The 27,484-nt window shown below is 39.7% G+C and overlaps 1 protein-coding gene across 1 annotated transcript in view; it reads left to right on the forward strand.

Moving 5' to 3' along the window:
• Nucleotides 1-9,352: 9,352 nt before the first annotated feature.
• ATP6V1C1 (ATPase H+ transporting V1 subunit C1) overlaps nt 9,353-27,484 on the forward strand; it is a 41,984-nt gene continuing 23,852 nt past the window's right edge. The window contains exons 1-3 of the mRNA XM_021688286.2: nt 9,353-9,547; nt 25,771-25,941; nt 26,947-27,014. Of these exons, the coding sequence (XP_021543961.1) occupies nt 25,810-25,941; nt 26,947-27,014 (200 nt within the window). The 5' untranslated portion in view covers nt 9,353-9,547; nt 25,771-25,809. The remainder of the gene's footprint in view (nt 9,548-25,770; nt 25,942-26,946; nt 27,015-27,484) is intronic.

Here is a 27,484-nt window from a genome sequence, read left to right on the forward strand (position 1 = left end):
ATCTTCACAACCTTTCTATAAATCTGAAGCTATTCTAAAATAAATATTTTAAAATTGCTTACCAAGGGACTTCTGGGTAGCTCAGCCGGTTAAGCACCCAACTCTTGGTTTCAGCTCAGGTCATAATCTCAGGGTCATGAGATCGAGCCCTGTGTGAGGCTCTGTGCTCAGTGTAGGGTCTGCTTGAAATTCTCTCTCTCTCTTCCTCTCCCTCCCCCTGTACGCCTCCCTCTGCTCACATGTGCTCTCTCTCTAAAATTAATAAATAAATAAAATTTTAAAAAAATGTTTACCAGAACTTTGCTCTAGAGATAATATTTCTATCTTCCAATACTGTTTCTTACACAAACATCCTTAATAAGAGAGTCCAAGCAGGACGGTGGCCATGTAGGTCAGAATCTGCTAAGAAGTGTGTAACAACTTACCTGCTGAAACAACTGGGCCTGAAAAAGGGGGGGGGGGGGGAGGAGAGCCCAGAACAACAGCAGAAATACAAGAAACCATGAAGAATTATCTCCCGGCGATATCTACCCCTCCTTTCTACACCGTCTTGATTTCTTGTGAATTTTTTCATAAATATGTCTGCCATTCCCTTGGCCACTTTGATTAACCTAACTGACAGAGGCTGGGGCCAAATATGTTCAATATGTCTCATATAGCATCCTGTTAAAGCCACTGTGAACAGGAATCCCAGCAGGAGGTAGCCTACAGCAATGGCCTCAGCTATGTATCCCAGGATCTTAGAATCAACCCATTGAATAGATCCCATAAACCACCAGGGTCTAACTTAAGAGAAGTCAGGGGACTCTCCCAAGTTTCTCCGCTGGTCTTTCCCCTTGGCCCAAGGCATTACTGTAGGTACAGCAGGATGTATTTACAATCGTATAGACTCTGCCTTGGCCCATGAGGAAGAAGTTTAAAGCAATTCTACCTTCGATAATATCCCTGGCCAGTTAGTTGAGGCTGACCTGAATGCTTTCCAGGGCCAAGGTGGTGTCACTGGTCACTTCAGTTCAACTCAGGGACAAATTTTGTACTGTATTTTCTGATTGGATGGCTTTCATTGTAGCAGGAACTAAACACCAACTGCCCATAAAAAAAAATGAGCCAGCTATCCCTTTGGGAAACTCTTCCAGGTAATCAAAGTCTTGATTTTGAACTTCATTTTGGGTTCACAGTCATTTGACGGTTATGTGATCTACTAATAGTGTTTCCTTAAACCCTTGATGGTCTCATGATCATTCCTAAGGTGCAAATCACCATGTTTCTGGAAGTAAGTCAAAATAATGCCTGGTTGCCATGCAAGCAATACAGTCCTGGAGGTGTACGTGATAGCCCTGGAAAAAAAGTGTTGTTTACAATTGTTGGTGCCCCCCCCCCAGTTAAACCCACATCATTCAATGGGCATAGCTCAATAGTACCTTTAACATGGTCACCCACCAGCTGTTAAATCTTAGAGTTCTCAGGTCACTTTGAATCATTGAGTCTAGTTCTGTTTAAGGAGGGGCTGCCTGAGGGAAATCAGACTAAAATTGTCTGTCCATGTCACTAGGCAGGTGGCATTTATCCACCCCTTGGAATGGCTGAGCAATGATTATAGGAATAGGGTTGGGGAAGACATCTAGAGCCGTTGACAGGTGTTTTGTGTGGGACATGCAGGAGCTGGGACCATTCATTGCTATTTCAGATAAACATGTTGGTAAGGTTAAGGGAAATGATGATCAAACCTCAAGCTGTTCTCAGAGCCATCTGGCAGGGGAAAGCAGTGAATTAAATTGAAAGTGCTTACAACAGTTTAGGAGAATCACAATAACATGTTCTCCTGCCTGAAGAAGGCTCCAGGGATGATCTAAAGGACAAAGATCCTCAAGGTCCTTCCTCCTCTGCACCTGCTGAGGTCTAGAGTGTTACTTGCCCAGGCGCTGGTTGTTCTTCTTCCTCCATCACAAAATCAGCATGTCCCATTCCAGTGGCTACCGCTTCACTTTCCCCAGTCATTCCCTACTCTCACCCAGACTTTCATCTGCAAGAACCACGCAAGAAGGACAAGGCATTTTTTATAAACTTACAGTGATTTATTATGCCACCACTCTAGGGAGACTTGGCGAGTGGTGTATTCAACCTAGCGGTCACTATCCTTATGATCTTTGTAACTGTTCTTTGATTGGTGGCGTGGTGACCTTCTGCTCATCCAGGACAAATATGAGTATGAGTCATTATAAAGGGAGGACCTGAGGTTGATTGCCAGAATGGTGAGGAAGTGCCTCTGCCTGGAGGAGAGTTAGCAGCATAGCAACCATGGCCCTATCTAGTCTTTGAGACTGCATGGCCTGCAACCACCTCCACAACAGTAACAGCCTATAAAGCAGAAGGCCATTTATTGCTCAGCAGACATACAATTTAGCCTACAACTGATTCCTGGGGACCATACAATTTGGCTTATTATCTATTTTCATGGCCATCTTGCAAATTCCATTAATCAGCCCATGAGATCCTCATCCTTCCTCTTCCAGAAAGCTGTGTCTCTGATGTATTATTTCCTGTCACAAACACTATAGAGAACTGGGAACGGTCTGAGATTTAACCCTACAAGGTAGCCGGGCCTGTCAGAGTTTCAAGGATGCTAGCCGCAGACGCAAGACCCCTGGGTGAGAGACAGAGGACTTTTACTCACAGCACAGTATGTGAGCATCAGCATATTCGTATCTGTTCCCGCACCCCAATTTCCAAGGCGGGGACATGGATGGGCCCGGATGGATGTGGGGACACACAGTCGATTTCATTACAGGAAAGTAACACTGAGCTCAGGGAACCCAGATCTTTCATACTCCACAGTGAGTATGGCTGTCCCGCACTTTAGAAGATGTGATCTCTATGTTCCAACACCGGGGGCCATACAAACATCCTTGCAAAGACAGTCCGAGCAAAAGGCAGTTAGTGCCTCTACTAACAGGGCATGCAGAAATGTGAGAGATCCATCGAGAATCATTTGCCTACAGGAGTCACATAAATCAATACATTTAATAAAATAGTGAGGGCTGAGATGAAAGTATTGAAAGGGTACTTAAAATGAGTGTTCATTATTTCTGTTGGTAATTTTTATTTATTTATTTATTATTTCTTTTAAAGATTTTATTTATTTATCTGAGATAGAGAGTGAGAGAGCAGGAGCAGCGGAGCAGAGGGAGAGGGAGAAGCAGGCTCCCCGCTGAGCAGGGAGCCCCATGCGATATGGGGCTAGATCTCACAACCCGAGCCGAAGGCAGATGCTCAACCGTCTGAGCCACCCAGGTGCCCCTGTTGGTAATTTTTTAAACACATTCTCCCTTTAGTAAATCAATTGTATTATTGACTGTTTTGAACGATGTTTGTAAATTGAGGAGTGAGATGTAACAATAAGTGGGCGACTAAAGAAAACATGTTTATAATTATTATCAGTTGTTTTTTGCATGTTTTTTCCTTTTTTTTTTTTTCCTTTAACTGATTGGTTCCTTATAACTACTGAATGCTAACTTCTTGTGCTAACACTTTTAGGCTATTGTTGTAAATAAGATGAAAATTGAATAGATTTAGTCTGTAGCCAGCCACTTCCTAGTACAGAACAGTAGTTGTTCAAAATCTTTCCTAATATGTTATTTAAAGCTGGAATGAGCAAATTAGAAAGTAATAATAAAGTGAACAAAATCTTGAAATACAGGTGAAAGGACAGAACTGCTTTTTAAAAAAACATATTTTATCTTCCTACTCCTATGAACATCTGCTGCTCCCAAGAAGGTTCCATAACATTTCCAAGGAGATAATGATGAAGATATAATTTCTCTTAGTTCAGGGACCAATAATGTAGGGAACAGAAGAAAGGAACTGACAGAATTAATTACTGAGTGACCTCTTCCCTGCCCCTCTGTCATTAAATGTTTGAAAATCCGACCTTTCCTTTAATTGTAAAATCTATTTAATCATCTATTGGATGCTTACCATGTACAATGCACATTCAAGACTGAGTAAAAGGTGGTCTTGGTAAGATTGATAAATTGTAATGCAAGTGAAACTGGCTAAATGCCATAAGAATGCCATGAGAATTCAGAGTATAAAAGAAGTATGTCTAAGAGATAGTGCAAGAAGATTTATGCGCTGCAGAGGTTAAGAGCATGGACTCAGGAGCCAGACAACTTGGGTTCAGAACTCAGATCTGCCCCTTACTAATTAGTAAAATTACATTATCACTCCATGCCTCAGTTTCCTCATATGTAAAATGGGGATAATAATAATACTTGTATCAAAGGGTTGTTTTGAGGGTTAAATGAATTAATCTATTCAAAGCACACAGAACAGTGCTGGGCACAAAACTAAGGGCTTTAGAAGTCCAGCTCTAATTGGCTGTTGTTATATGTAGGATTATGGGGCTCAGAAAAAAACTTTATGAATGAGGAAGCATTACAGGTTACCCTGGTTAACAGCAGGGGATGGAATGGAGACAACGTTAGACATCCCTCAGCTGACAGCCCAGCTGAGGCATCAGGAAGACGGATGTCCTAGACTCTTGCTCTGGGGAAGATCAGACACAGACATTCCCCACCCACTGCTCTGAACCTACGGCAAAGGTTACATATGTGCATGCATCTGAATTGAAATATTCTCGAAGGATGTACCAAATTGATTTTCCCTGCCTTGTGGAATAATGGGTGATGTTCATTTTCTTCTTTTTGCTTATCTATACTTTCTAATTATGAAATAATTAATATATATTGTTATAATAAGAATAAATGAAAACCTATTTTAAAAAGCCATTATTCATTAAATAGTTGGCATTTATTGATAAAAAATTTCTGTGTCTATTCTTCTCAAGCAAGGGGTATGATATGTAGAAATTTGTGACTCTGACAAATCCAGAATTCACCATGAGGCTGGCATATGGGAACCAATTTCTTAGCTGGTGAGTGAGCCTGGTTGACAAGCCGAAGTGGCAATGTGACTATAATTTATTACATGATTCCATTTAATTCTTACAACAACAATAGAGGTAGATATTATTGTCTCAATTTTACAGATAAAAAACTGAGAGTATTATATATCATGTTGGTAGTCAAGAATTTGGGAATCTAATGGAATACCTGGCTGGCTCAGTCAGTAGAGCATATGACTCTTGATCTTGAGGTCATGACTTTGAGGCCCACATGAGCATAGAGATTACTTAAAAAAATAAAAGTTAAACAAACTTGGGGGGCCCTTGGGTGGTGCTGTTGGTTAAGCGTCCAGCTCTTGGTTTTGGCTCAGGTTGTGATCTCAGAGTCGTGGCATTGAGCACAGGGTTGCAGGGCTCCACACTCAGCATGGAGTCTGCTAAAGTTTCTCTCTCCCTCTCTCTTTGCCCCTCCCCCCATGCTCTCTATCTTTATCTCTCTAAAATCAATCAATCAATTAATCTTTAAAAAAAGACCTTTGGAATCTGAGAATATCGTGGGTCTAGTACTAGGGTTCTCATTCCTTAGCACTATTGACATTTTGGATCAGATCATTCTTTGTTGTGGGGGTTTGACCTGTGCATTGTAGGATGTTTAGCAGCATCCCTAATTTCTACTCACTAAATACCTCTATTATCCCTCTCCTCACAGGTTGTGACAAGCAAAAACATCTCCAGACATTGCCAAATATCCTCTGATTGAGAACCACTGGTTTAGTGTATTCTATTCATTAATTATGAATATTAAACTCCAAACATTCAAGATATAAACTCAAACCATTGTCTTTTCTTTTTTTTTTTTCTTTAAAGATTTTTATTTATTTATTTGACAGAGAGAGAGAGAGACAGCGAGAGAGGGAACACAAGCATGGGAACTGGGAGAGGGAGAAGCAGGCCTCCCGCAGAGCAGGGAGCCCGATGCGGGGCTCGATCCCAGGACCCTGGAATCATGACCTGAGCTGAAGGCAGCCGCTTAACAACTGAGCCACCCAGGCGCCCCTTTTCTTTTTTTTTTTTTAAAGATTTTATTTATTTATTTGACAAAGAGAGACACAGCGAGAGAGGGAACACAAGCAGGGGGAGTGGGAGAGACAGAAGCAGGCTTCCCGCTGAGCAGGGAGCCCAATGCCGGCTCGATCCCAGGACCCTGGGATCATGACCTGAGCCGAAGGCAGACACTTCACGACTGAGCCACCCAGGCGCCCCTCAAACCATTTTCAATACTTCACCTTCATAGGGGGCTTAGTTCTTTGGCTAAATCTTTAGTTGATGTTGTTGTTGATAAAAACAGACTTTATGATATAATGGACATATTTTGCATAAATATTTTCCTATCTTGTGAATTATTTCCACCCTAATGTAGAGCAAATAAATGAACATTTTTAAGCCTTCACTTTCGTAAGTCAAACTGGTGACGGTAAAAGTTGTACCAGTTTACATTTCTGCTAGCAGGATAAGGGAGTCTATCTTACCACATTTTCACCAGCATTGGCTGTTATGTACATATTTCCATCTTTGCTAATATAAGTTCTCACTTATATTTATATATTATTTTTATAGATATTTATATTGTCTTATTTCTATATATATTTTAAAGGTTTATCTATTTATTTGAGAGAGAGAGAGAGTGCACATGCAGGGGAGGGGGCAGAAGGTGAGGGAGAGACAAACTCTAAGCAGATTCCACGCTGAGCGTGGAGCAGATGTAAGGCATGATCCCACCACCCGGAGATCATGACCTGAGCTGAAACCAGGAGTAGGTCGCTCAACCAACTGCACCCAGGCGCCGTTGGCCTATTTATATTTTTGAACACTAGTAAGGGTGAATATTTTCTCATATGTTTTAGCAGTGGTATTTCTTCTTCTCCTAATTGTTTGTGTCTTTTCTTCATTTGTGTGTTGGGGTCTTACTGATTGTTCTTATCCATTTGTTTGAGCTCTTTATGTAATGTAGCCTGAGAGCAGAAATTTCTACAAAATAAAAGCTTGTATGAAGCATCTGAACTTAGACTTTATTAAAAACTTGGGCAGATGGCAAAAGATTTACATCACAGCAATCTCAAATGGAGTTCTAAGCACTCCTGTTTTTGTAAGCTCTTTATCATGTTGCTTCCTTTCTCTTCTCTCTTCCCTTCACTTCCCTATGCCTTCCTCCCACCTCTTCACCCCAATTCTGTTTCTTCCCAATCTGGAAACTAGTTTAGTTATGTCTTGGTTTGTCTCCATTTACCCAAGCTCAGTTTATCTTTGATTTTTGCTAGTTTATCAAGACATTTTCCTAAGCAAGGACAATTCCTTTCCTCAGGGGAATGCCAGTACCAACTTTCAAGATATTTAAAATATTATAGGAGGGTGAAGTGATTTTGATTTCTATTGTGCTATTAGTTTCAAATACTTCCCCCACTTTGTTTAATTAAAACATTTATCTTTTTCCCTTAAAAAATATGAGGAAAAAATAGATATTCTCTACGCATTTTTTCAGTGCCTTTAAGCTTAAAACGTACTTCCTCGTGGGGAGTATGTAGGTATTTGGAAATGGAGGGAAAAGTGTGGCATGCCTGCTGGGCATCCTGACATATTAGCACGCTCCTACGTGTAGTATAGAAAAGTGAGCTTCCTCTCTTTTTGTAAAGCATATTCTCTTACTATTAGAAGCATTAGGAAGCAATCATGCCCTTATATTAAATACGCTTGCTAGATTTTTGAATGAGATATGCTAGACCTAGTAATAGAGCTAACATTTATTGAGCACTACATTACACTGCCTCTCAAGTATAACATGGTGTTTAAAACATTGGAAAGTGTCAGGAGGACAGAAGTGGATGCACTTGAGTTTAAAATTTAAGAAACTGAGAGGAGAATTCTGCTTCAGGGCCACATACAAACAAAAAACCCCAAAAGATTTCAAATGCAGACCCTAAAATTGCACTGTCCAAACCAGTTGCTACTAACCTCCTGTGTGTATTTAAATTTTAATTAAAGTGAAATAAAATTTAAAATTCAGTTTTGGTCACACTGCCACATTTCAAGTGCTCAGTAGCCACATAAGGCTAGTGCATACCATATCAACAGGACAGAATAACATTTCCATCATTGAAGGAAGTTTTATTGGACAGTACAGAGCTAACAAAATATTGCTTTTAGGCCCATTTTTGTGAAGCCAGATAAAACTTTTGAAATTCCTGATAAGTTTCCAAAGCTGTGTTATAGAACTGGTTGTTGGAATTGCCTGAACTTCATTCAGAATTGGTGAAAAATATCAGGTTGGGGATAGTTTGGTTGGTTGTTACTGTCTGTCCAGTTTAATACTGAGGCTTTAAGAAATTTTGTGTTGAATTTCTACAGGGACCCAAGAGCAGAAGAGGCATGGGATAGCTCAGAAAACCTGGGTCCTGTAATGTACAGTAATCCTGGTGATCATTTGCTGGGTGTTTCTATGTGCCAGCCACTGTGCTAAATGCATACTTCCTTCAATCCTCACAATACCTCTAAAAGGTGTGTATCATTACCACCATTTCACAGGTGAAGAAGCTGAACTTTAGAGGCCTAAGGTCACACAGATAGTAGTAGAACGAGGATTTAAAACGAGATATGTTTATGCTCTTGTGCTAAACAGCTCTGTTGACCTCTGATTCTTCACTTTCCTCATCTGTAAATCTGAAAGGGCTACATTAGAAAATCCCAAAGTTCTCTACCGTTTCTAAAACTATACTCTAAATTAGAACCCCCCTTATTTTCCCAAGCCAATGGAATATGCAGGGTTTAAAAGAGCGGCTTGCTACCTTCTTCCTCTCAAAGGATATGCTTTTTCCCCTGTCCATAGCTTTGTTCTGAAACCTTTCATGGTTTCTCATTATGTAATGTGGTTTCAACTATTGTGATGTTTATCACACGCCACACATACTCCTAAACTAGATAACGTGCCCTCTCATGGCAAGGAGTGATTCGCTCTGGTAGATAAACCCTGAAAAAAAATTAGCAGAATGCCTAGTGCACAGTAAATGTTCCAGGAACACTTATGGAATTAACTGGAAGTGGACTAGAAGGAAAATGTGAATCAGCCGAAGTAAACTATTAAGGATGTTACTCAGAAAACGGGGCTGTCTGAAAAAAACCCCGAGTGGAGTAACCTGTGTAGGGGGCTAGAGACAGTCTGACCCATAGAAATCTGAAACAGTGCGATAACGTTACGGATGATGGTGATGACGTTCACAGGGGGCGGACCAGACGGCGCCAGGACGCTGGGAGAGGCGGCAAACCCCACCCACCCCGGAAAGGCGGCCGCCAGCCCTCCCGGGTCTCCCGGGCTCCCCGGAGAGCCTCCCAGCCCCGCCCCTCCGCGGAGGTCGCGGCTGCGACGGCAGCTGCGGCTGCGCAGTGGCGCGCCCGTAGGCGAAGCGGCGCGCGCCGCGGTCAGCTGACTGCTCCGGCTGGCACGTGACTTGCTCTGTAGGCGCTGGGGTCGAGAAAGCCGTGAGGCCGGAGCTTAGGTCCGGGAGGGATGGAGCGCTGAGCCGTTAACGTTTGCAAGGCTGTCCGCCTCCGTACCTGTTAGTGCAGCCACTTCGTCGTTTGACACCTTCCTGGGTCAGTGAGCGATGGTTACCCCGGATGGGGAGTCCTGGCCAGGCCGAACCTTGCGGTGCGGTCGCCGTCTGGGAGGGATGGGGGTGGGCGCAGGGGCCGAGGCTGTGGCGTTGGAGCTGGCTGGGTGGTTGTGTTTGGTTTCTCGGCGTCGGTTCGTTGAAACCTTGGGCGTGGGTTCTGTTTCTAAGGAAGAGGAAGAAGGGAAAAAGAAATGGCCCTAGGGGGTACTGAATAGCCGAGACAGGAAGGAGAAACACTGCGGGTCTGGGACATTTCTCCTTGCAAGGGGGGGCGGGGAGCGAATCCACGCCCCTTGATTTAGAGGGATGAAATGTGATAGAGTGGCCCAGATGAGGATCTGGGGTGGTGTGTGTGAGGTCACAGCGAGCTCAGAAGCCTTCACTGGGCTTACGCGCTTGTGAGTAGCGCGGGGAGGGCAGTTTAAAGGGTCTAGGAGCCCCTCACTACATGCAGGGGACTCTCACAGAGGATGCAGGGTCTTTGTAGGCAGGGGAAAGAACAAGAATCCAGAGAACTCAAACCATTTTTTATTAGAATGGGGGAAGGGTAGGCAAGAAATCCCCGAAAAGGAACTTGAGGGGAGAGTCACATACGGCAAATTGAAATCACTTGAGAAAACGAGTAAAGAGAAGTTGATACTCTTTTCGGAGGAAAAATCTGGTATGTTAGGGAAAGATCATGTATTTCAGTGAGAGCTCAGTACTTAGCACTGCTCTGGGAGTGGAGGAGTGGGGGTGTAAACAGTCCAGCCTTAGGAGTTCGCACCAGTGTTGGGGAGATAAGTCACACACACATGACACATTGAAGTACTATGAGGTTATATGTAATTATCAAAAAAATTGCTAAGTGCTTTGGAATTGTGGAGCAGGGACAGAGGTATGAACTGACACTAATCAGGAAATATCCTGGAGGAAAGATAACGGGGGTTGGGTCTTTGCAAGCCAGTAGGATTTGAACAGGTGGAGAGAAAAGAGAACTTTCTCGGCAGGGAAAGGCACAGGATTTGAAGGCCTGAAGATGAAAAGAAAGAGTACTCCTAGGGGAGTCAGAAGCCCAGGTTTATGGTGTATTTGGATTCCAGAAAAGTGAAAAATAAAGTTGGGATCAGATAATGAAGACTTTGAATGATATTTACTCATTCATTCAACTGATATATATTGAGCTATATACCAAGTGCTATGCTGGTGTGAAGGTTTAGAAAACAGGATCACTCTCCTAGAGCTTCCAGTGGAGTGGAGGAGAGATGGGTCTTAATAAATAATTATGCACGTGTGAAATGTGCTTGGAAGGAATAACAGTGGTGTGAGAGAGTTTGTAAAGGACATGGTCTTTATAGAAAGTTCAAAGGAGGCTTTTGGAGCATATGACTTCCAAACTGGTATCTGAAAAGCGGCTAAAAAGGATGTGAAGGTGTGAGTAAAAACATTCCAGACAGAAGGAACAGCGTATGTCAGTGCCCTGAGATGTGAAGAGGAATAAAGCTTTTGAGACATTGTAGGAGGACTAGCAGGGTTGAATCTGCAGAGAAGTATGTGAGAGAGGCAGGCAGGGGAAAGCTGGGATCAGGCCCAGCAGGGTTTTTATCCTAAAAGCAAAGGGAAGCCAGTGAAGATGATAGGCAGTAGAGTTGAGTTAGACGTGGTTTTTAAAGATAAAATTTTGTTGGGAATGTGGAGGGTGCAAAACTGAATGAGGGGAAACCACTTCATGAGGTCATTGTTGTAATTCCTGCCAAGAGATGGCGAAGCAATTTAATAGTTTCCTCCTGTAGGAAATGGAGAGCCACTGAAGGACTTGAAGGCAGGATACCTTCTCTCTCCACTAAGGAATTAAGGAGAAGGTTTAACCGTATTCACTTTCAGAGGAGCTAAGGAGTTGGGGAAGGGGAAGAATGATTAGATTCTATTTTGACCCTTCACTGAGGGTAGTTATAACTATCCCCTAAGCAGTCCTGAGGACAGGGGAGGCTGGATCATTTGGTGGGTGACTGGAGATTCCTTTGCAAAAATCTGTTTTGGCCTTCCAGACTTATCCTTTGGTAATGTTACTCCTCCAGAATACCTTTTATTGAATAGTAGTAACAGGGTAGACGCAATTAACTTTCATGTTTATTTTGTTCTCGCAGATCTTTGAGAGAGAGTAGATGAAAATGCATTTCATTTTATAGATGGGAACCTATCTAGAACCTTGGAACTAGAAACAGGTTTGTCTCACTCTGGCAGAACTTTCACAGTGTGCTGACTGCTGGTGTCCTGTTCCTGCTGGTTACCTACATAATACTTACCCATAATCACATCTAGAGAGGATGAGTTGGCTGAAGTACGTTGTAATCTTTGATTCAGCACGTTAGCACTCTTGGTGTACTTTTTCTAGTAGGACACCTTCAAGGGATTTGGCAGTGGTGGTCAGTGCTTTAAAAACTGCTTTTCTGTAAGCTTGGGTAAAGCTAGTCAATTTACAGTTCTGCTGGAGGAGATAATAAGCAAGAAAGTGGAGCGCACAGTGCTCAGGTTGTCAATCACGGTTCTTTGGCAATAAGCAAGTCTCAAGTTGTGCTGAAGACCGAGCCTTGGGGTTGTGTCTCAGAACTCCCGGATCTTCTTCTCTTTTGGTGTATCTTGCAGGGACTAGATAAAATCTAAGGAAACAGTACTCGGGATCTGACTGAAGTAAATGCTGAGAGCTAGGTAGTTAATGTAATTCTGCTTTTAGAACTGGGCAGGAGATACTTGTTTTTAACTTTTGGCATATCAGTATTAGGAACCTCATTTACATTGGCTTTTACAACCTAAAAAGAAAATTTAGAGCTTCAAAAATTTTATTCTGTGATTATTTCCATAACTCATGAAATAATTCCATTGGCCAAAGAGCAAAACTGGAATGCCAGAATAAACCTTTGCAGAAGGATCTCCTTGGAGTCCACCGGTTCCGAAGCAGTCTTCCTATTGAACTTGTTTAGGGATAGCTACAAGTATCTCCTAGTTAAATTTTGTTCTTGTACATATTTTGATCTGTCTGCGGAAGTCAATCTTTTTCACCCTTTTGATGTGAAATTATATGCTATTTTCGTTGTAAACTAATTCATGTTAGATTCCCATTTCATGGACATTTTAAAGACATAGTAGAAGCCTGGGGCGCCTGGGTGGCTTAGTTGTTAGGCGTCTGCCTTCGGCTCGGGTCGTGATTCCGGGGTCCTGGGATCGAGCCCAGCATCGGGCTCCCTGCTCCGCGGGAAGCCTGTTTCTCCCTCTCCCACTCCCCCTGCTTGTGTTCCCTCTCTCTTTGTCAAATAAATAAAAAAAATCTTAAAAAAAAAAAAAAAAAGACATAGTAGAAGCCATTATTATAGTGCCCTTGGAAAGATAGCTCAGGCAATGACCCAGGGCATTCTAAAATTTCTTATTGACACGAGTGACCCTTGGAACCAGAAATTTCAAACTATATTCTTGATAATGAAGCAAAGTTATTTTCTAGTGGTAAATCTACTTCTAATGTTATATCACTGTGTAAATCTGCTATACATTTATTGAGTTCAAAAAGGAGCCAGGTGAGCAGTAGAGGAGAGGTGCTTTGGTTACATCAGAGGATAAAAGAGCATTAGCTTTTTATCTAAAATGAGTTGTGTGTATATTTGAAAATGAAATGCCAGGTAAGTGCAAAAATGGTGTTTTATAAAAAGAAACTAGTGTATTTTTAAGCAAACTACCAGTGAATAGGAAGTTATTTATAAACTAAACTGATTAACAGTTGGATTAACTTTACCATGAAGGGTTTTCGTTATGAACCAGGCTATCGCTTAATGTTTCTGTATGGGTGTTACTGGCATTTTGGACAGGACGGTCTGTTGTTTGGTCCCCATCCACTAAATGCAGCTAGTAGCCTCCATGTTGGGACGATCTAAAATGTTCCCATACGTTTCCAAACTCCTCCTGGGGGAGAGAGATACCATTTGGTTACAAAACACTTGCATGTGGTGCTACCATTCATTTGTTGGACAGATATTTGAGTGCTTGTTAAGTGACAGGCACTGTTAGTTGTTGGCGGTATAGAAGTTAGTAGTATTTTAATAAACTAGCATGTAAAATGTGTAGAGTCACTAGCTGTGTGATCTTGGGCAGATAATTTCATTAACAGTTCTTTGATCTACAAGTGGGAGTGGTAATAACATCTTTGAAGAAGTTAAACACAAAATTGCATAGCATACTGAAGTGCTTATCACATAGTGCATATTCAGTAAGTGGTTGTCACTATCAATAAACAGAATCTCAAGCTTACTGGAGTGATGAACTGGGAAAAACTAACTTGTTTTAAGTCTGTAACTTGATGAATTTCAGGCTACATTGTGTTAGAGATATAAGCATCTTCTGGTGGAATGTGGTATTGTGGTCCAATTACTGTTATAAAATACCAGCCCAAAGTAAAAGGGAAGTAACACTTTGGGAGCCATGAGTGTAGATCCAGGGATTCCCCTGGCATGGAAAGAATTGTTTGTTCCTTGGGTCATTGCTGAGTTGCCTGTGGCAGAGAGGAAGTCTCTGGGAGCTCAGAAGGTCCTGATGATTACTTTCAGTAATAGGTGTACAATGCCCTCCTGTCTTCATCTAGCTTTACTAGAAATTACAAGATATTTTCCCTAAGACACCCTAACACCATCCACCTCCACCCCCCTACTCCTCCACATTTCAGTTTTTATGAATGATATCTATGTAAAAGTTAAGGCTTGGCTTTTACAAATTTATTTTTAGCCAACTGTGAAATAAAAAGATAGTAGTTTAGGGGCACCTAGGTGGCTCATTCAGTTAAGCATCCAACTCTTGATTTCCGCTCAGGTCGTGATCTCGTAGGTTTTGGGATTGAGTCCTGCATTGGACTCTGTGCTCAGCAGGGAGTCTGCCTGAGATTCTTTCTCTCTGCCCACCCCCCACTCCCTCGGTCATGTGCGCATGTGCTCTCCTTTCTCTCAAATCTTTTTTAAAAAAGATGGTAGTTTATAAAATATGTCTATTAAAGATAAAATTGTCTTCCATCTTTAAATTCAGGTAATCTGTAATGGGATTATAGAGCAATTTTAAATATGTCAGTTGAAAACAAAAAGCAAAAATCAAGGTTTATTTAAAGAAGGTGTATGTTCTGACAGTTTCAAAATTTCATTCTGAATGAATCATGAAACTACTCCTTGAAAGGTAAAATTCCCCTTTTAGTTATTGGAAACTTTTAAACAAGTTTTATTACCAGTAAGCCCTTCCCACAATCTCAATTAAGATGCTTCTGTTTTGAAGGGTAGAATTTTAACATTCAAAGAGGAAATAGTTGTTCTTGCTTTTTATTTGTATGGTGTTAACAGTTTCTGGGGTAGGATGTGGCAACTTTTTAAAATGAATGGATTGTGGTAAATCTTTTGCATTGATGAATTCTCTTAAAAGTTGATGTATCGCAGTTGGAAGGCTGTGTGATTGATATTTCACTAACATCTGAGGTGTTTCTTGCGCTTGTTGAAATAGGCCACTTTAGTAAACTTGGTATTTTCAAGTACTGAAAAGGAGGTTGTTTTGCACGTAAACCACCTTCAGTCTTAATTTATTGTGAAAAAAATTTTTAAAGATTTTATTTGTTTATTTGATAGAGAGATAGTGAGAGCAGGAACACGAGCAGGGGGAGTGGGAGAGGGAGAAGCAGGCTTCCCCGCAGAGCAGGGATCCCGATGCGGGGCTCGATCCCAGGACCCTGGGATCATGACCTGAGCCGAAGGCAGACGACTGAGCCACCCAGGCGCCCAAGGGCTCACACTTTCAAGAAGAGATGCCAGCAGGTCTCTCTTTGAGCTTATTATCCTAACCTTTTATGTTGTTGTGATGGTTATTGCTTTACTGTTTTTTATATTCAAGTCAGTTGTGGTAGGAAAATAATCTACAGCCTTCAAATTCCCAGTAGTGGGTTGACACAGTAAATAAACAGAGCTTTGTACCCAGGTTTTCCTTTCTCTCCTTTCCTTTCTCCCGTTTTGAAAAATAATTAACTTTTTTTTTTTTTTTAAGCAGCATCCTTATTGCAGTCAGACAAAATAATATTTTAAAAATTGGACCAGTGTTTCTCTTGTGCTCCAATGTAGTCTTTTTTTTTTTTTAAGATTAGAGAAAGAGTGCATGTGCATGCACACATGCAAAAGCAGGGGGGCGGGGCAGGGGGAGAGAGAGAGGGAGAGAATCGCAAGCAGGTTTTGCCCTGAGCACAGAGCCTGACTTGGGGCTTCATCTACCACCCCTGAGATCATGACCTGAGCTGAAATCGAGAGTCAGACATTTCATCGACTGAACTACCCAGGAGCCCCTCCAATGTATTCTGCCTCGATTTTTCTTTTTTGTGTTGTCATCTGCATTAAGTTTCCCTCCCACCCCTATCAGCACACAGAGACCTACTTACTTACACAGACCTGTGTGCACGTGTTTGTAAGCTCCTTCAAGATAGGGAGTGCATTTTATTTGTTTTGCTTTTAGATCCTACCACAGTTCTGAAAACTTAAGCACCTACAACATTTGGTGACATGAATGATATGACCCTAAATTGAAAACAGTTATAGTCAAGCAAGAGATATGTAACAAAACACCAAATAGATGTCTGCTTTAATGCAGTTAATTACATGGGTTTAAACGGGTTGAAGGAGAACATACTGACGGGAACATACTGGTTTGGGATTATAATAATGGATTTAGTGCATGGTTAGGCTTAGTTGGGAAAACCTTTTTGTTAAGGAAAGTTTGAGTTGGTTAAGACAGGAAGAGAAGTTTTGTGCAAAATGGACTGTCTGAGCAGAGGCAAGTAGGAAGAGAACTAAAGGCAGGCAGGCCTGAGGTCAAGATTGATAAGAGTTCAGGAAGATTATGAAGGTAAGGCAGAAAAACTCAGACGAGGACACTAGTGATGATGACAGTGAAGACTGGCAGATTTGAGTTTTATTTCCAAGAAAGAATCAAACTAGGAGATACATTTTTGTGAGTTATACAAGCCTTCTATCACCAATATTTTTAGACCTGGAAAAATTTTTCAAGGGGATATTTTGGGAATGAATCAGGACTCTACATTGTGGTCACAAAGCCACCCACTATGTTTATATAGGGCATTTAAAATCCTCTGTATTCTGTCCTTCATAAATTAAATAAAAATTTGCATTTCTTGAGCCCAGCAAGAGTTTACTCAGATTTTGTTTTGTTCTGTACTTGATTTCATATTTCATACTGCTTTTCACTTTTTAAGTTTATAGCCTGCCATAGAAGACATGCAAAAAGTGGGTTGATATATAGGGTTTCTAAGTGCCACAGAACAGAAATCATTTCTGTAATATAGAACTAGCAATACTGGGGATATTAATAATGGCAGGTTACATCTTCTTAATGCTTTAAAATGAATTTATATCTTATCAATCATATTACCATGTCATACATTTCCAAATTAATTATACGTGTATGAATGTATGGTATGTTTATTCAGGCGCTGTTTTTTTTTTTTAATTTTTTTTTTTTAAAGATTTTATTTATTTATTTGACAGAGAGAGACATAGCAAGAGAGAACACAAGCTGGGGGAGTGGGAGAGACTCAATCCCAGCACCCTGGGATCATGACCTGAGCCAAAGGCAGACGCCCAGCGACTGAGCCACCCAGGCGCCCCTGTTTTTGTTTTTGTTTTTTTTAAACAGAAGTGAACATTTCTCCCCTTATTACCAAAGCAATACATTTTCATTGTTGTGCTCACAGCATAACTACAGTCAGGCTTTGCTTTGAAGCCTACTTTTAAAAAAATGGAACTTAAAAAGCTGAAAAATAATCTAAGGTGAAAAATTCACTTTATGAGATGAATAGCAGAATACTCTAAAGAAAAGTTCAGCAATCTAAAATATAGACCAAGAGTGTACCCAAACTGAAGCATAGAAAAACAACTGAAAAAAATGGATAGAAGCTTTTTGACCTGTGGGACAATGTTGGGTGGTTCAACATATGATTTTTGTCTCAAAAGAAGAGAATGGGGAGCAGAAAAAAAAATTGAAAAAGATAATGGATGAAATTTTTTCAGATTTGATGAAAACTAAACACAGATTGAAGAAGCTCAGTGAAGTCCAAGCTGTGGAGTAGGCAAATTTTTCTTATGCCACAGCATATATTATAAAAGAAAAAATTGGTAAATTAGCAGAATTGAACACTTCACAGCACTAAGTGTTGGTGAGCAGTATAACAACTGGAACTTGCATACCTAGTTAATGTATCTACTTTGGAAAACAGTTTGGCAGCTTCTTATGAAGTTAAGTATATGCTAATTATTCGACTCAGGAATTCCACTTCTTGATGTTTATCCAAGAGAAATGAAAATATATTTTCACAGAAAGCTTTGTAGTGGAATGTTCACAGCACCTTTGTTGTCCATGGCCCCAAACCAGAAACAGTCTAAATGTCCATCAACAGACAAATAAATAAGCCAACTGTAGTACATTCATGTAATGAATAGTAAGCATAAAACAGTGTACTTCTGATACCCACAATATGGATAAATATCAAAGATCTGAGCAAAAGGAGTCCGATACAAAGAATATATAATTATTTTCCATTTACAGTGGACTTCTAGATCAGGCAAAACTAATTTATAGTGTGACAGCAGATCAGCATCTGTCCAGGGCTGGCAATGCAGTAGGAATTGACTGGGATTGGGTGTGAGGGAAGGCTTTGGGATGACGGAAATGTTTTTAATCTTGGTTGTGGTGGTGGTTCCACAGGTGTATACGTTTGTCAACGCATTAAACAGTACTTTTATAATGAGTGCATTTTATTGTCTATATTTCAATAAAGTTGATTTAAAAAAATACAGGGGAAGTGAAGGGAGGTAACCAGTTATAAACCAGGTACTTTAACTGTATTATCTCATTTAATCCTCACAGTTATTTATTCATTCAAGAGTATTCAGTTATTTAAGCATCTGACTTTGGCTCAGGTCATTGTCTCAGGGTCCTGAGATGGAGCCCTTTGTAGGGCTCCCTGCTCAGCAGGGAGTCTGCTTCTCCCTCTCCCTCTGCCCCTCCCCCCACTCATGAGTGCATGCGCTCTCTCAAATAAATAAAATCTTAAAAAAATATAAAATCTAAAAAAAACCTTAAAAAAACTTTTTGAGGTTCTACATACTGGCCTCTGTGCCAGGTACTGAGGATACTGAGTTGTGAGCAAAAACTGTCATGGTTTCTATCTACTCCAAGGGGAAGTTTATTTGGAAAAAAGACATTAATAAAAAGTGTCCCTCAGGGAAATACTGAAAAGAAGGTGCTATGAAAGCATATAATACATTTCATTCTTAGCATATAATGATATATGGTATCATCTTAGCAAATCATGATATATGATACATGTTATATATCTCCTAATAGATGAGGCACTTTCTGTGCCTTGGTTTCTTCATTTGTAACTACTACCTATTTGATAAGGTTGTTTTAAACATACTAACTGAGTTAATATGTATGGAGCGTTTTGACTGGTGCTAGTAAATAGGAAGTGCCTAATAAGTATTGGCCGTTATCTTGATGACATTTGACATTCTGATTGTCTAATGTTGCAGGGGTCCACGTGTACTAACTCAGGGAACACTGGAGTAGGACAAGGTTTTGGGGAAGAGATTATGAGTTTGACTAGAAATGTTGGGTTTTAGGTGCTTTGGAGACATCCAAGTGGAGACATCTTCTAGTTAGTTGAGGAGGCTTGTTGGGTACAGCTCTAGATGGAGCGGAGGGGCCTGGGCTGGAGATAAAAATTTGGGAGAGTGTTCAGCATCTAGCCTGGAATTTCCTTGAGTATAGATAATATCTTCAAGAGAAAAACTATACACACATTTTTAAAAAAATTTTTTTAAAGATTAAAAAAAAAACATTTTAGAGAGTGCGCAAGTGGGAGTTGGGGCAGAGAAAGAGAAGCAGATTCCTGGCTGAGCATGGAGCTCGTTGCAGGGCTTGATCCCACGACCCTGAGATCATGACCTGAGCTGAAATGAAGAGTCAGGCGCTTAACTGACTGAGCTACCCAGGTGCCCTGTATACACACATTTATACCCACATATAGCAGAGGGACTTAGACCTAGATCTGAGTCTTGAGGAACTCCAACATTTGATTGGAGTGCCTTTTAATTTTCTCTTTTGTTTACAGATGATTTGTCTGTATTTATGCCTAAATTCCAATATTTAAGATGAAATAAAGGGAAATGATTAGGAATAAAAACAGAAGTCATTTGAAGCATTCAGAGGAGGTGGAAGTGTCTATGTTCTTAATGAGAAGATAACCAGTGGACACCCAATTTTGACTCTCTTTCCATGCAGCTGAGAAAAGGGGAAATGTTTTTAGCAATATGGATTTCATTTTCTGATCCCCAAAAGTACATATGTGTATTCATCTGCAAAGATAAATTTTATCTGGAACTGGTTTCTTAAATTTCAGGGAGAATTTTTTTTAATTAAGTAAGCTCTACACTCAGTGTGGGGCTTGAACTCAGTGACCCCAAGATCAAGTGTCACATCTCTACTAACTGAACCAGCCAGGTTGCCCCTCAAGGAGAAATATCTTTTATGTGACTTGTGTCCACCGGATAACAGTGGACATTGTTCAGAAACAGAGAAAAAGGGATTTTGCAAAAGATTTACTGATGGCTGTTCTCATGGGCATTTCTTACATTCATCGTTTTGTTGACTCCTTCCAACAGCTCTGTGAAGAGATTTGTAGTATTCCACAGCTGAGGAAACTAGTGAGAGGATAGAGTTAGTTAGGATTTTAACTATTATGGACTCCAAAGTTTGTGCTTTTTTTCTTTCTGAAATGAAGGTCTCTTTTTAAATTTAATTTAAATTCTATCTCCAGGTCTTTTGAATCTCTTATTTATTTTGCTTTTCTGTTTGGAAATATCATTGTTCCTTCTAGGAGCTAGGATAGTCTGCGATGTTGGGTGTTGCTGTTTTAGAAATTGTGATGATCCTGGATGAAACAAAAAGGGAAGGGAAGCTCAGATCAGGTCCCTTTATCTAGCAGAATTCCTTGGGCCTACAGGTTCCTCGGATCCTGGAAGGAAACAGGACAAAAGGGTTTAAGGTTACAAGTGGATCTCTCCAAATAGGAGAGAGCTCAGATGGGTCTGAGTGCAGAACATTTTCTTATAGCATGACACAGTAGAAAGAACATAGCTTTACAGTCAAACTCAGTGAGATTTGAACCCCATTTGCCACTTATGTAACCTTGGTAAATTAGTAACCTCTTCAAGTATTACTGCTTAATTCATAGGGCTGTCTTGAGAATTAAATGAGATAGCATGGGAGACGTGTCTAACACAGTACCAAACATAGAGGACACCTCTTCCTCCCCATCACCAAACAGGCCCTAGAGAAGTCTCCAGTTGAAAGATGGAATTAGAGTACTTTCTATAAGTTTCCTAGACATTTTTTTAAGTTTATTTTTTTTTTTTAGTAATCTCTGCACCCAACGTGGGGCTCAAACTCAGGACCCTGTGATAAAGAGTCACATGTTCCACTGATTGAGCCAGCCTGGCACCCCTTTCCTAGACATTACTAGACTCTACTTTTGCTTAGAATTATTATGATATTATTTCACTTAATCCTAATAAAAGCTCAGTGAAATAGGGTAGGGCAGGTATTTATAGATAAGAAATGGGGTCCTTTTCCTTATTTCTTGAAATACTTTGGAAACCTGTTGGATGAAAAAGATTTTCTAGAACTCTAAATGGTATGATAGTGACATCTACTGTAGTAGCTCATATTATTACAGTCTTTGAAGAAGGTACATTTTGAATAATTTTAAAATCTCAGGAAGAACTTAATTGATTTAATCACTTGCTCTTTTGAGGGGAGAGGAGGTATAAAATGTCATCAGATATACTTTAACGGAACCATTTGTATAAATAATAATAATAAAACCTCAGATTTCCACAAACTACCATCACGTAGAAGATCTGGATTATTATAAAAGAGGTTGAAAGATATTATTGGATTCTCTAATCAGTCAAGAATTTTAAAGTTCAAGGTAGTCCTGTAATTGGTGTTTGGGTTAAAAAAAAAAGCTAGATTTGATAAGTGTAAGAATATTAGATGGAGGAGACCAGAGATAGGGAAAAGCCAAAGCTGAAGTGGCCAAAGGCAAGTGAAAAGATAGCAGGGTTGGAGCAGCTTAGGTGAGGTGACCCAGGTACAGTAGAGAACAGGATTAGGCAATGACAGGAAAGCAGGAGATAGAACCACATTTCATCAGCAGTTTAATTTAAAAAGCAACTTACTGAGATGGATCCTGTAGTTAATATAGGTGTGTAGTCCAAGCTCTTACCTTTACAACCTTATGTGATTAGAGTTGCTGAATATGTCGACCCTAAAATATTTTTTAAAAATTCCAAAACATCAGAAAGGTTTCCTGTTCAATATATTATTATACTTGGTCATAACATAAACAGATTTGAAAGCATCTTTACTAGTATTAAAACAGAAAAGTTGTGTTTGGAGGATTAGCGTAGTAACAAGGCTACTTTATTCTCCGGATATTCCATTTGAAAGTTCATTAAAATTATAATTTTTATAAATTTGCTAAGTATTCTGTTTTATTTTATCATAAAGTAATTATATTCTTGTAACAGTTAAAATAATTTTGAAATATTTCAAGTATACAGAAAAGCTCAAATATTTCAGATTGACAGATATCCATGTATCCACTACCCAGATTTAGCAGGTATTAACATTTTGCCATATTTGCCCCAGATATTTTTTTAAATAAATCTTAAATACATAGCTGAAGCACCTTGCTCCTTTCTGTATTTTCTGTAAATACATATTTATGAACAATCTATACCATTGTGTGGGAACTTCAGTTGGTAACTGCTCTGGAGAACAGTTTGTCAGTACCCAGCAAAGTTGATGATGGTTTTTGTCAGTTATCTCATGATATATAACAAACCACCCCAAACTTTAGGGGCTTAAAACAGTGATTTCTTATTTCTCCTGATTCTGTGGGTTGTCTCAGTGCTTCTTCTGCTTGTTTCACTTGGGCTTATTGATAGGGCTGTATTCAGCTGGAACATTCACTATGCTGGAAGTTTCAAGAAACTCAGCTATTCCGTAGTTTCTGTTGGTTATCAGCCCTAGTGTTGCTCAGCCCTAGTGTTGCTGTTTCTCTGCCATGTGGCCTGTTATTTTCCACTAGACTAGACTACATGCTTCCTTTCATGGTGGTTTGAGGACCATAAGAAACAGAAGTGGAAGTTGCAAGGCCTCTTGAAGCCTGGGCCCTGAACTCATATAGTGTGGCTTCCTTGAGTTTTGTTGGTCAGAGCAAGTAACAAGACCAGCCCAGATTCAAGATGAGGGGAAATAGAATCCACCTTTTGATGGGAGGGATGACAGTCACACTGCATTGGAGCATGGAAACACTTGTCGCCTCCATATTTGAAGACAGCCTACCACGTGATCATACTCAGTTCAGCGGTTTTACTTCTATCCTGCAGAAATTCTTTCACAAAAACAGACATGCACAAGCGTTCACTGCAAAATTGTTTATAATAGCAAAAAAGTAAAATGTAACTATCCTTCCAGAGGAAAATGGATAATAAATTTTAGGTTATTCATAAAATACCTTATAGCAATTAAAATGAATGAACTACATATATGGATCACCATGAATAATTCCAAAAACAGGTTGAATGAAAAAATTAAGTTGGAAAAGAATATGGGTAGAATGATATTTATATAATAGCTTTAAAATTTAACATTTGAAGTTTCTCAGGTAGTCTAGTGATGGTTTTGTTTTCAAGTCAAAGCTTATCTCTGGATGGCTTCTTTAGAACTTGGTGCTCTGAGTGGCTTCCTTCCATGGATGGCCAGTTAAGCTGTACTATTTTCTGGCCAGACTGAATGCTTTGTCTGGGCTTGCCATCACTAACAAGCCTGTGCTTAGTTTGTTGATCATTTGAGAGAGTGTAGCTCTTAAATGCATCTTTATCATTAATGCTGGAAAAATCATTTTATTTTTTTTAGTTTATTTATTAGAGAGAGGGCACGAGAAAGGGGAGAGTCAGAGGGAGAAGCAGACTCCCGGCTGAGCAGGGAGCCCAGTGCAGGACTTGATCCCAGGGCTCTAGGATCATGACCTGAACCAAAGGCAGTCTCTTAACCAACTGAGCCACCCAGGCGCCCTGGAAAAATCATTTTAGAGTAGAATTTTTGAAATAGTCATTTAATACCACCATCTATATTTTTACCAGTTTAACCTGTCTGAATTTCTTATCTGTAAATGGGGAGGATGATGTGTATCTCATAGAGGTATTGGGAAGATCGTGATAATGTAGAGAACATTTACAACAGTACCTGGTATATAGTAGATGCTCTACAAGCAGAAATTGGAAAAAGATAAATATATAGAATGGCGTCTGTGTTCACTGCACTTTCAGTTGTATAATAATTGCATGGGATTACTTCAATTATAATTCTAAAAATAGGCTGAATGAAATCATGAAATTAATAAAAGTCCATTATGATTAGCTATAATACTTTACATCTTAAAGGAAATTTAAATTTACAAAGTCTTTTCACATTCATTATATGATTTTGTTATCAGGACAACTTTGTAAGGTAGTTATTTTCTATTCAGGGGAGCGTCAACAGTCACAGGTAGTAGGAAAGTTTATGGTGGTTCTAATGAAGACATATTAAAGTGGAAATAATGGTATGGTAATATTTTCATTTTTGAGTTTGTATATTTTACCTACTTAGATTCTGAATACATTTGGCTCTAGACTTTTGTTTTTCTGTGTGAGAGGGAGGGAGGGAGGAAAAAGGGAGGTTGTAGAAGAGGGTTAGTTGTGTCTTTTTTTTTTTTTAAGGATTTTATTTATTTATTTGACACAGAGAGAGAGAGAGAGAGGAAGAGAGGAGAGTGGCAGGCAAAGGGAGAGGGAGAAGCAGGCTCTCTGCTGAGTAGGAGGACCCTGAGATCATGACCTGAGCTGAAGGCAAATGCTTAACCAACTGAGCCACCCAGGCGTCTGAGGGTTGGTTGTGTCTTAATGGAACTCTTTGGAAAGGGGATCCACACACAGCCTCTCACTCAGATCCAGTGGGATTGTATCACTACCCCCCCATCATATTTTTACATAAAAGGCCAATTGGCGAGATTTCTTTTGCAAATTTATAAATGTTTGATGGCAACTAAGTATATGCCAGGGATTTGAGGAGATTCCTTTAGGTTGAATATGGATTAAAGTTAATGACCAATTTGGCTAACTTTGTTGGAGTTGCTAAGCCAGATATGACAAATTTATTTAGTGGCTACTGTTCAAATGCATTCGTTCAATTCCTTCTCAAAGGTAAAAGTTATGCATGTTTTTGGGGCGCCTGGGTGGCTCAGTTGGTTAAGCGACTGCCTTCGGCTCAGGTCATGATCCTGGAGTCCCGGGATCGAGTCCCGCATCGGGCTCCCTGCTCGGCAGGGAGGCTGCTTCTCTCTCTGACCCTCCCCCCGTCTCGTGTGCTCTCTCTCTCTCTCTCAAATAAATAAATAAAATCTTTAAAAAAAAAAAAAAAAAGTTATGCATGTTTTTAAATTTCCTGTTTTGGTTTTATGTTTTAAAAGTTTAAGATAAACCTATAAATTTGTGACTCTTGTACTTCTTTTGTGAAATGAAACTGTTGGTAGCTAGTATTTTGAGTAGTCTCACTTCTTTGAGTAATTCCATTTTAGATGTTTTGTAACTTAAAAAAATTAGATACTTCCTGTGTTAGGTCTTTGTCATTTTTTTTTTTTTAAGATTTTATTTATTTATTTGAGAGAGAATGAGATAGAGAGCATGAGAGGCGGGCGGGTCAGAGGGAAAGGCAGACTACCTGCTGAGCAGGGAGCCCGATGCGGGACTTGATCCCGGGACTCCAGGATCATGACCTGAGCCGAAGGCAGTCGCTTAACCAACTGAGCCACCCAGGTGCCCCTCATTTTTTTTTTCTAGTATCATAAATAAATCCCCTTTTACCATTTATGTGGATTTACTTCCAGGTAAGTAAATTTGACTTTGCTTGAGATCATCTGCCAGTGTTGGATTAGTTTTGAAACAGGTTAATAATTATCTTATCCTGTGACTCTGAAATACTTTAGGAACAAATGGTATTAAAGGTATTTTTTGTTTGTTTTGTTTTACCTTTCAGAGTCACTCTTGATTTTGGAAAAAATACTTGGTAACAAATATGACTGAGTTCTGGCTTATATCTGCTCCGGGGGAGAAAACATGTCAGCAAACTTGGGAGAAATTGCACGCAGCAACTACGAAGAACAATAATCTTGCTATTGCTTCAAAGTTTAACATTCCTGACTTAAAGGTAAAACTGCATGGTGCAAAATAGTGTGTGAGTTCATCATGAAGAGGACAGTTGTCTGTGCTTACCTTTTAGAAGAAATGGATGTCTGGGTTCCTTCAAAAAAAAAAAAAAAAACTCATTTCCAGTCATTGGCATAACTGAAAACTTACCTTGTTCTCTCTGATCTTCAGATTTTAAATAATGAGGAAATTGAGATTTTAGAAGTAAACTACCAAAGTGAGATAACGTTTTTAAAAACTTTTGTGCTTTTTCTATAAATTGTAATGAGAAATCTTATGAAAATATTTGATATATTACATTGACAAATACGATCTTCAGAAGTGAAAAATCTTAGTAATATATATTAAATTTCACAGTGAACCCAATTTTTTGTTAATTAAATTCATATAGTGTTCAGTAATGTTGTAAATGTTTTACCTTTGTACCTCTTTAATCATACTTGGCAAATCTCACCTAGTTATTTAATGTGGTTAATTTATTTAACAGTTATTGAAGATCTGTAACCTGGCAGCCTCAAAGGGAAGCAGGCTGTCAGTAATTTTACAGAATAGAAAAAATCATGATACTTTTATTTTGCTGGTTAACTTAGCAGGCACTTATACATCGCATTCATTTAAGAAATACTTAAGATTGTATTTGGGGAGTTATGAATTGCTTTGAGACACTGGTAGTCATGGACCCCTATTTAAGAGGTGCTGCTGTAAACCATGACTTCAGATGATCCACCTGTCGCTGAGTAGCACGGGTAAGGGCAGAGGCCTGCCATTAGGGAATCTGCACATCCTAAATAGTGGTTGTACCCATGAATTAGAGGATTATCTTCCACATATAAATAGCTTCGAAATGTCTGACAAACATTTTTTAACCACACTTGTGCATTATGAAATAAAATACGGAAAACTTAAGATTTGTGGGCCCTTCAAATCAAGATGTTGTATCACCTTGTAAAAAAAAAAGGGGGGGGGGATGAAACCTAGGTAGTAAAATGGTCTATTTCCCTCCTAGGTTGGCACACTGGATGTCTTGGTTGGTTTGTCGGATGAACTGGCTAAACTGGATGCATTTGTAGAAGGGTAATGTACTTATATGCATAGACTAGAGCAAAATGAGAGTCACTGTTATCAGGCTAACTGGACGTTGGGCTTATTATCACATGGATACTCTGCTTATTGGAATGGTTTTAGAAAATAATGACTTCTTTTTTCTTTGTAAATCATCTTTATGAAGGTACAATTTATATACAATAAAATATACCTGTTTGAAGTATGAAAATCGTGACTGTCTTTTTCATATTTTTATTGAGATATAATTTACATCTCATGCAATTCAGCTATTTGAAGTGTACTGCAATTTTTAATATAGTCACAGAGTTGTGCAGCCATCGCCACAGTCCGTTACAGTACATTTTCACCACTCTCCCACTTCCACCATCACAAACCTTGTTACTTGTCCCCCCTTACTCCCTGCCCGTTAATCTATTTTCTGACATATGTATAAGATTTGCTTATTTTGGACATTTCATATAAATGGAATCATACAGTAT

Source organism: Neomonachus schauinslandi, chromosome 4 (assembly GCF_002201575.2).
Source record: "Neomonachus schauinslandi chromosome 4, ASM220157v2, whole genome shotgun sequence".
NCBI classification, from domain to species: Eukaryota; Metazoa; Chordata; class Mammalia; order Carnivora; family Phocidae; genus Neomonachus; species Neomonachus schauinslandi.